Source organism: Grampus griseus (assembly GCF_964374135.1).
Source record: "Grampus griseus genome assembly, chromosome: 4".
NCBI lineage: Eukaryota > Metazoa > Chordata > Mammalia > Artiodactyla > Delphinidae > Grampus > Grampus griseus.
In genome coordinates, this window is record NC_138997.1 from 50,325,859 (window position 1) to 50,336,544 (window position 10,686).

General features: G+C 33.4%; 1 protein-coding gene across 1 annotated transcript; it reads left to right on the top strand.

Moving 5' to 3' along the window:
- Positions 1–311: 311 nt before the first annotated feature.
- On the top strand, positions 312–10,284 carry JCHAIN (joining chain of multimeric IgA and IgM). The gene is made up of 4 exons (XM_082653707.1): positions 312–477; positions 4,292–4,418; positions 8,080–8,160; positions 8,751–10,284. Exons 1-4 carry the CDS (start codon positions 414–416, stop codon positions 8,953–8,955), a joined length of 477 nt encoding a protein of 158 aa, XP_082509833.1. The 5' UTR covers positions 312–413; the 3' UTR covers positions 8,956–10,284.
- Positions 10,285–10,686: the final 402 nt, after the last annotated feature.

The following is a 10,686-nucleotide window of genomic DNA, read 5'->3' on the forward strand; positions in this document are numbered from 1 at the left end:
TTCATTTATTGTTCCAGGCACAACAAATACTATATTATGTTTGACTTGAAAACTTTATTATCTAGGTAATAACGTTGAGAATCCCCATTTAAACATTCTTAATGGACTACTGCCTTGAAATTATTATTAGTCTTCTGATTTAATTATATAGAATAAATGTAAAATAAAAAGTCATTGCACCAAAACATGGCTTTAAGGGATATTTTGGAAGAAAATACGTAAATCTGAGCCATGATTTCCTCCAGTGCAGTATTTAAATTTCAGACTTCAACCGCAGTTGTGATTGTTTTTAGTTTGTTAGCTGCCTGGAGTGTTATTTTAAGAAAGCAGAAGCACCATCATTTGCACACTCCTTATAGACCACACACCTTAACCCTGACTTTTTAGCTCCAGTTTTTCAAAAGAAAGTCAAGATGAAGAACTATTTGCTTTTCTGGGGAGTCCTGGCCATTTTTGTTACGGCTGTTCTTGTGACAGGTATGTGGTATTTTGAGAATGAACCCAGATAAAAGGAAAAATAGAACACAGATCTGTTCTTCAGATTTAAACATTTATATTTGTGTTTTGGTTGGACAGCTAGCTGGCTACTTTTTTCTAGCATGTCTTAATCTTTGTATGAGCAGTGATATTTACATGGACAGACTCATTGTAATTCTTTTTATTCTTTTTTGTCTTCTCTTATTTGTTTGCCTACTACAACCTAGAGAATAAGAAAGTAGATATTTCTGGATAAGTACAGATAGCTATACTTACACGAATACCCATATTGAATCTTGAAAATCAGTAATCTTCTCCTTGAGTATCTCAAATTTATATTCTGGAGAAATGAAGTAATAATTATTATAAATACAATATAGAGTGCATTGGGATTTTATTTCCCCAGAGAGCTTGGTATTAATACGTTCTAACAACGTTCCTGGATCTGAGCCTACAGATTTATTATGACCCTTTAACAATGTTTAATGTTGTACACGTTTCCTATAACTTGATGGCTGAACTTCAGTTATTTTGTTTATTAACTTTTCAAACTATTATAGAAAATGGATTATTTTCTGAATATAGAAGTACAGTGTTTAATAATTTTCATCTAGAAGGGCATATGAATTAGAAGTGATACAATTTGGCTGGTTTGTTCTAAGACTTACTGAGTTTCTTTTTTTTTTTTTGATCTCATCCTTATTTCAAGACAGAGTATGATGTAATTAAGAATGGTGATTTTACATATACTAACTTAGCATTAAGAATAATGAATTTAATAACATTTAAAACAAAGATATTAGTAGTAAACCATGTATATGTACCTATACATATATAAATACATATGTTTATAACATATTTATATACCTATAAACATGTGAAACATATATATAGCTATATATGTATAAAAGAGCTATAATTTATTGAGTATATACTATATTCTAGGCATTATGCTAACTTTAATTCTCACAATAACCATTTGAGGGTAGGTACTATTATTGTTTCTGACATATAGTTGAGCCCATTGAAATTTAGAGAGATGAAGTAACTTACCTAAGGTCATACAACAAGTATGTGGTAGGTAGAACCCAGGCCATCAGACACTATAGTCCACACTCCTAACTACTATCCTATTCTTCCTGTATAAAAGAATCACCTTTTAGTAAACTCATTACGTTCATATCTAGTATGTATTGTCTATTTTCTTACCCGTTTGAATTGAACTAAATTTAACAAATATTTATTGAGCACCTATCTTTCAGGTGCTCTTGGAATAAAGTAAGGCATAGTCTACAATAACAGGTTTATTAGGAAAAATACTGCTTGTTGATGAAACAGAATGTTAGAATCTTACAAGTCTTGGTGAATTGAAAGTATTTGTACATTTTTCTGGTAGGTATATTAGGCTACCTAGTATTTTTATATAGTAACAGTAATGATGGTTTTTTCCTAGGTTTCTGGCAAGAAAATATGTGCCATAACTAAAGTACAGATATTTTCTATTTAAGATTTAATGGTCAAGTCACTACTTGACTCAATCTGTATTTTTTGGTCAGGCATTACATGCTCATTTCTGTTTTATTGAGAGAAAACATTTAAGAGTCATGAATACAGGAGGAGGAAAAGGACACCATTTAAGTCATCTTACACTTTTCAAAAAATTAAGAATTATATCATTGTCTTAAATTGCTTCGTAATGATTTTTCTCCAATACCATACAGACCTTAATCAGAAGATTTATTAAGAACTTATGACTAATGGCATAATAATACATTATAAAGTACTTCAAAACAATTATAAGTACAATAACAATGGTCTTAAAATGTTTTGTAATGACTGTTATCATTAAGACTGAAATACTGCAGTTAGCTCCTTTCTGCTCTGGGATTGTCACCAGAATAATTAGATTTCCAGTTACAGTTATATCTGTCCTTATCATTTAACCTTTATAACTTGAATTTGTGTGCTAAGTCTTTGTTTTTTTAATTGAGGCTTGATGGAAGGAAATTTTAGAGGTCACTTAGCTAAAATTATAGGAATAAAAAAGATATTTAGCATCATTATTATTGTTTAATTAACACTATTAAATAAAGCTATTTATTTTTGGGGAGGGAGTGGGTTGTCACTTTTTATTTATGTCTTTTACATTGTTTTAATTTTTTACAATAATTTTTCAACTTTTTAAAGAAAAAACAATGTTTTTTTTACTCAGGTTCTTATGCATTTTAAGAGAGATGAAATGACACTGTTTTCCCCCCACTACATATATTATAAGCATCTTCTCTTTTTTTATTAAAAATTTTTACAAGACAAGGAAAGACTGAGGAACTGTCACAGATTAGAGTACATACATATATACTAAGGAGACACAACAAATAAATCCAATGTGGGATCCCAGATTGGATCCTTGGACAGGAAAAGAGTAGTGGAAAAACTGGTCAAATCTGAATTAGGTCTGTAGTTTAGTTTATAGTATTATATCAATGTAACTTTCCTCATTTTGATAACTGTACTATGGTTATGTAAGTTGTAAATATTAGGGGAAATTAGGTGAAGGATATATGAGAACTTTCTGTACTATTTTTGCAAATTTTCTGTAAGACTAAAATCATTTCAGAATAAAAAAATGTAAAACTTTTTTTATATATTCCGGAACTTAATTCACTATTTTCCTTTCCAAGCTTGCTTTTTCTTCTCTGTTCCTTATATTTATTAATGGGATTATTAGTCTCCTCGTCACCAGTAAAGCTATTTATTATTAACTCTTCAGGTATCTGTTAACTGATCTAAGTCCAGATAATAAGAAATTTTCTTTGTTAATTCTTTGCGGCACTTACCAGACCTCACTGTCTAGTATTCAGATTAGACAATAAATGTTGACATTCAGAGTTAAGGCTTAAATAGTCATCTGTGTATAATATTCAGATTAGACAATAAATGTTGACATTCAGAGTTAAGGCTTTAATAGTCATCTGTGTATTCACTCATTCATTTATTATTTTTTTCTGTACACATGCATATTATATTAAATAGAACTTGTACCTCACAATATATTCTAAATTGTTTTAGCAAATTTATAACACCTTATGTCTCTATATATTGTATCTTTAAAAATAATTCTTATAAGAAATATTAATAAACATAGCACTTATTATTTTATTGTATTAAATCATTATACTATGACAACCTGAATGTTATTATGAAAAAGAAGAATATAATTAAGTTTAGGAAACTTTTAGTGGAGAATATTTAAAGTGTTACAAAATAAGGTTATCTTTGGGAAAATATGCATGTTCTTAGTTCTAATGCAATCTAAGGAAAAAAGAAAATATAACTGGGAGTTCAGGAAGGACGTGACACTTCAAACTGGGCTTATTAGAAAGGCTAATGTTACTTTTTGTTCACTTTTGAATAAATTGCTCTGGTCTGAGAGAAATCCAGTTTAGATTTTTGTTTTCTTTCTCATTTTGGCATTTGGCACTGACTTTTACAAAGCCACATCATTCAGAGGGTTGTGCCTATATTCATAGCATTAGATTAAAACCAGAATTCTTTCAGTCAGGTTAGAAAGACCATGGACTGGTCCAAGGGAAGGAGAGAAAATTCCTTTTGGAGTTCATTTGGATTTCCTTCACTACGCTGTGAGATTTCACTTAGCTATTTTAGATTAGGAAAAAGAACAAATGGAGAAGCCGAAACTGATCAACCATAAAACTTAAGTTTTCTGCTGGGGGGAAGGGCATAAATTAACTCGATAGAAAGTATAAAAACAGACTTTCATTTACCTTTCTTCTTAATATGTTTATCTTTCAAGCCCAAGATGAAGATGAAAGGACTGTTCTTGTTGACAACAAATGTAAGTGTGCCCAGATTACTTCCAGGATCATCCCTTCTGCTGAAGATCCTAGTCAAGACATTGTGGAGAGAAACATCAGAATTATGTATGTGGTATTTCATGTTTCATTTTTTCATACTGTGAGCAGAGATACTTTCTTATATTAGCAATTGTTTGCATGTGATACCTATATCTTTGCTCCTCTTTTTGGTGTGTAGCACCTTACATTAGTTGAATCTGGTTAATGGGCTTGAGCCAATTATGTAGAAGTTGGGAGCAGGAACAAAGGTTTCCAGGCAACCTAAAACCAGTCAGCTAGATCAAATAATAACCGAAGGTCGCATCTAGTCATCAACATGCCCTGTTTATACGGAGTTATTTCAATTTGAATCAGAACTTTTAGTTGCCCTTGATCAGTTCAAAGTGAAACTTGAGATAACATTAAAAGGCTTGTTTTGTACCATATATGGACCACAGAGTATTTCACTTTGTACTCAACTGCCGGTCTCCATAAAAGTAAGGTAGACTAATCAAATTGACTAAATTAATTTCGTCTACACTTGTATATTGGACTTCAGATATTTATTTCATATCACACATAGTCTGTCATAAGCTATGAGTCTTATTCGACAGCAAAAATGCTAATAATACTTAAGAACTGAGATTCCTATTGGATCTAGTCATTAATGTCTTCCTTGTGAACTACTTCTACCTTGAATAGCCTCCCCCCCAAATCAAATACCTCTTATTGAAACAGAACATAGTATTCGATCCCATTTAATCAATGGGAGAAGTATAATATGCTTAAGAATTTGTTTCGAGTTCTGGCTGTCACTAAATAGCTATGTGCTCTGGGATGCTAGTTACTGAACCAATCTAAACTTCAACTTTCTCATCTTTACTAATAGGAAAATAATATGTATCTCATAGGGTTATTGTAAAGATAAATTGAGAAGATCTATTCCTTTTAAAGACTGTATAGTTCCTGGCACATTTTCAAAACATATTTGTTGTTATTTATTCACCTATGTGCCAGTTATCATTATGTCACTATCCTTCTTAAAATCCCTTTGCTGGTTCCCGTAATGTTGTTACTAGGATAAATTACGAATGTCTCAGCCTAACCTATAACGCTCGGCAAAACTCTCAAGCTCTTCCATTGCCACTTCTTTTTTCACCTCATGTTTGAAAAGCCAGTACATTGCAGTACCTTTATTTTCTCACACTCACAGTGCTCTCTTCCTCCCGTTTTTGCATAACCTAGTTCCTCTGCTTGAAGAACTCTTTCTCCCACCCCTCTTAGCCTGGTTAGCTCCTCACCCTGCATGTCTTAGCTTGGACATCTCTTCCTCTAGCAGATTTTCTCTGACCACAGAGTCTATACCACATAGCTCCCTGTTAAGGATAGAACAATTGGAGAAGCATGTAACTTGAGGAGATGGCATCCATGACACTGGCACTTAAACCATGTTGAAGAGAAGTGTCTATCTTATGTTTATATCTCCAGGGGACAGATTTAAAATGGCACACCAGGATTCTCTAATTTATCTTTTTCTTCTATTACATGATTCTTTTTATGATATATTATTTATTGGAATCAGGCAATTCAGTTACTTCATGCCACTTCCCTGATGTGTATTGATGCTTCCCTAATCTTATTTCTGAAAGTTTTATTATCATTGCTGTGTCATTATGGCATTATTCCCAACTCCATCACTTACTAATGATGTGACTTTGGGCAAGTTACTTAACTAATTTGAGCCTGTTTCCTAAACTGAAAAAAAGGAATAATTATATAGGTATGTATATATACACATATACTTCCTAAGGTTGTGAGGATTAAATATAGTAATGTATAAAAGCACATAGAACAGTGTTTGACCCATGGTGAAACACTCATACATGTTTATTCCCTTATTTTTCTCATTATTTAAAGCATTTTTAAATACTACTAGAGATTTTACAGTGTAATAAAGAGTTGATCATTCATCCATTCATTTGGCAAACATTTATTGAGTGCTTCTGAAAGCCACTGAGGATTGGAGCTGGGGATAAAATAATTTACATAAAACACAGTCCATGCCATCAAAGAATTTACAGTCTAGTAGGGAACTTTAAATAATTGAGAAGGCAATTTCAATACAGTATTGTAAATGCTATGACAAGAATAGGCATAGGATGTTATAGGAGCACAAAGTGGGGGCACCCACTCCAGTCCTTGGGGGAGGTGGGAGAGTGGCAGGGGGAGGCAGGAGAGGGTATTTGGAGTAAGTGGTAGAAGTGGATGATGGCTGTTAGCTGACTGAACTGGAGTTAGCTAGGTAAATGTGTGTGGGGGAACGGCAGGGTTGATGGGTGAAGCAGATCATGCCAGGAAAAGGAAAAAGGGTTGCTGTGAGGATTATATGAAATCATCATGTTAACATGTTTATCATAGTACCAGGCACACTGCAAGTGCTCAGTAAATGTTAGAACTGTTATTGTTTTTGTCACTGTTAAGACTTGGAGATGAGAAAATCGTGGTTAGTTTGTGCAATTGCAAACAGCTGTTTACAGCTGGCACCTGTTATAAAGAGGGTGGTGTGGTGAGAGAGAAGGCTGGAGAGTTAGAGGTATTTCATGTAGTGTCTTCTGTGCCATCTTAATGATACCCTGTTTTCTAGGGGGAGACAGTGTAGGTTTTAAGCAGAGAAGGAAATTAGGCTTGTATTTTAAAAAGACTATTTTGACAGTAATGTGGTTAATACATTGGAGGGGTCAAGACTGAAGGAGAGTATTGCTGCAAACTAGGAGAGAAATGGTGGTGTCCTGATCAAGTAGCTGGAGTTCACAGATGCAAAGAATCAGAATCAGTTGAACTGTGAGATGGATTAGATATAGGTCATGACAGAGAGGGAAGACTGAGGGTGGTATCCAAGTTTTTGGCTTGGATATCTATGTGGATAATATTGCTAAATACTGAGTTAGGAAACATGAGGGGTTTTTTTGGTTTGTTTTTTGTATTTTTTGGTAGGGAGGGATGCATATGATGAGGAGTGGTGACATAGATGAAAAAATGTAAAATTTAACGAAATCACCTGAACTAGTTGATGTGTAATTTTTCATGGAACATCTCCAAATCAAGAGGTCTGGATTCCACTTCCAGCTTTACTACTTAGTAGTTGTGTGACCTTGGGTAGGTCACCAACCTCTTTGATTTATAATTACTGCATTTCTAAAATTTGGATATTAGTATCTGTCCATTCATTCCATAAATATTGAACATATTCTACATGCCACACATGTAGCAAGGCACTGGGAATGTGTAAACATTTTTGCTTCAAGGAATTTATAGAATCTAGAAGCAACTACTGTGTAGGTAAGCAACTGTAATATGGCATTTGTTATAATAAGATATATGAAACTTTAATGAGACTACAGAGGAAGGAGTTTATTGAGGGGTGGGGATGGGATCAAAGTAAAAAATCACAGAGAAGGTAAAACTTGAGCTTATTTTGAAAGGAAAAGCAGGGATTTGCCAAATAATCAAAGATAATTGACAGAGAAGTTGTTGTGAGGTTTATTTTGAATGACAATGTTTAAAATGTAACAATTACTGTGAAATCTGAGTAATAGTATTACTAAAGAGTGTTTATAGAGTGCTAAATGTCCGAATGAAATAGTAAGTACTGTCCTAGCAATATACCTATTAACCAAAAATAGCAGTATCTGCTAATTTCATTATTCTTCTTTGTTTTCTTTCTTTCTTTCTTTCTTTTTTTTTTTAGTGTTCCTCTGAACAGCAGGGAGAATATCTCTGATCCTACCTCACCCCTGAGAACCAAGTTTGTGTACCATTTGTCCGACCTGTAAGAGATTTTCCTTCATACTAATATAGATATTGAAGTCAATAACTTTTAATTAAATTGTTAGTAAGAATGTTTTTGAAAACAAATTGGGGTATAAACATTTACCAATATAATTTGAACTTTTGAATACATTAATTCCTGTGTTAAACATTAGGTATCATAAATTCATAAAACTTTATCACAGATAAAAGTTAGCTGTAAATTTATTCTAAAGATGAAATTATTGCCATTAGTACAAAGGACCAATTTGTCGTTATAGTTCAATAATCAGACACATTAACATGCAGGTGTTTCTTTGGAAACTATAGTATCCAACATAAAAAATTAAAGAACAAACCCTTCTTTGTTACTATAAATAACTCATTTACTCCTAGTACCTCACAATCATATTATCATATTATTAATTATATTGCTTCCTTTCAACTGAAGGTTGAAAAATTACGTAAATAATTCTGTATTATAGAGACGTTGAAGTCTGAAAGGAGTCACCCTTTGTCAGAACTAATTGATTTTGGGTAGAAATGTATAGTTACTCACATTCTGAGACAACATTTGATGGGGGTTGTCTAATGCATCTATTTGTTTTTCAGCTGTAAAAAATGTGATCTTACAGAAGTGGAGCTGGATAATCAAGTAGTTACTGCCACCCAGAGCAATATCTGTGATGAAGACATTGAGACTTGTTACACTTATGACAGAAACAAGTGCTATACAAACAGGGTCCCACTTACCTATGGTGGTAAGACCAAAATGGTGGAAACAGCTTTGACCCCGGATTCCTGCTATCCTGACTAATTTAAGTCATTGCTGACTGCACAACTCCTTATCTTGAGAGGCTCTCCATTTTGATTCCAGGTAGTTAATATATTTACTACCAGTGAATGTGAAACCATGATTTTTTTGGGGGGATAATATAAAACTAACTACCCCACTCCCCCCCACCCCCCTGCCCCTGGGAAAATAACTGAAATGGTAGCATTGTTATTTTTTAAGGTAAATTTCTAGCATTTAAAAAAATAAACAAGGGGAGAAAATAAAACTCAAAAGAGTAAAAATACGGAGACATAACTAAATTTTGCCTTTTTTTTTTTTTTTTGGCTTTGCCCTGGAGAGCCCAAGCTTTTGCGCATTCCACACTATTCTCTTCAAAAAAAGTATCACTGTGCAGAGAAAATTTATATGTATATATAGGTCAATTGTTTGTCTTCATTAGAAAAATAATAATCGGAAAATACGTTTTGGAAATATTCATAAAATAATTTAAAATGGATCTCTAATATTTATGAAACCAATTAGCTGAAAGTGACATAATTAAGCGTATAATTGAAAAATATATTTTGATATAACAGATTTGGGAGCAAATGATATGGATTTTTTTTAATAAAATTTTTTTGATAATCAGGAGAGTGTGAGAAATTCCCATTAGAAATCACCTCTGTTATAACTGAATCTAACAAATTATGTATTCCAAAATATGTATTCTCCAGCACAGTTTGAACAATTAAATAGATTCATAAGCATATACCTGTGTGAAATAATTTACTGGAAAAAAGTTTGCTTGTGTTAACTTTGCTGTATGTAAGTTAAAATATCATTTATGGGACTTCCCTGGTGGCGCAGTTGTTAAGAATCCGCCTGCCAATGCAGGTGACACAGGTTCATGCCCTGGTCCAGGAAGATCCCACAGTCTGCATAGCAACTAAGCCTGTGTGCCACAACTACTGAGCCTGCACTCTAGAGCCTGTGAGCCACAACTCCTGAGCCCACATGCCACAACTCCTGAAGCCCAGGCTCCTAGAGCCCCACCCTGCAACAAGAGAAGCCACTGCAATGAGAAGCCCGCGCGCTGCAACCAGAGAAAGCCCGTCACAGCAACGAAGACCCAGTGCAGCCAAAAATAAATAAATAAACAAAAATATCATTTATTACTGAGGAACGGTTTGTAAGTATAATTATGCATTAATCACTGAATTCAAACCTGTAATATTTGAGGTAGCTTTGTCATTTTATACCTAAAATTAAATAAAAAGGCCAGGTCCATCCTGACAAATATAGTGTTTCTCATGGCACATAAAACTTCTTATGGCAGAAAGTCAAGGCCAATTGGCATACATATCTAAGACTACTGTGGAAAGTAAATGCTGACCTTGCATTTAAAATAATGAGAAGCTGATTAGTAAAATCAGTTTCTTGAAGAAACATTGTTCTGTTTTCTTTTTTTTCAAATGGTAATAGTCATTTTTAATAACTTCCACTGTGTTCATACTGATTATTCAGTGTTTTTTGTTTTTTTTTTTAGGGATAAGGCTCCGACACTCTGGTACTTCAGTAGGAATCATAGTTTTGACATGCTAAAGACAAATCATTCTTGACCAATCTTCAATCTGGTATGTGGTTTTAGCCAAGAATTTGAACTTTATTTAATCAGTAAACAGTTATTGAATATTTACCACATGCAGGGAACTCTGGTAGATTTTTGGTGATTAATCTGTGATAAGTGCCCTCAAGATAGTGCCACTCACTTCC

Bases quoted from the DNA above. Each gene is read 5' to 3' on its own strand.
- JCHAIN (XM_082653707.1), top strand. From the start codon at position 414: ATGAAGAACTATTTGCTTTTCTGGGGAGTCCTGGCCATTTTTGTTACG. The intron at 4,419-8,079 runs GTATGTGGTATT...TTTTTTTTTTAG, and splicing joins GAGAGAAACATCAGAATTAT to TGTTCCTCTGAACAGCAGGG. The intron at 8,161-8,750 runs GTAAGAGATTTT...TTTGTTTTTCAG, and splicing joins GTGTACCATTTGTCCGACCT to CTGTAAAAAATGTGATCTTA.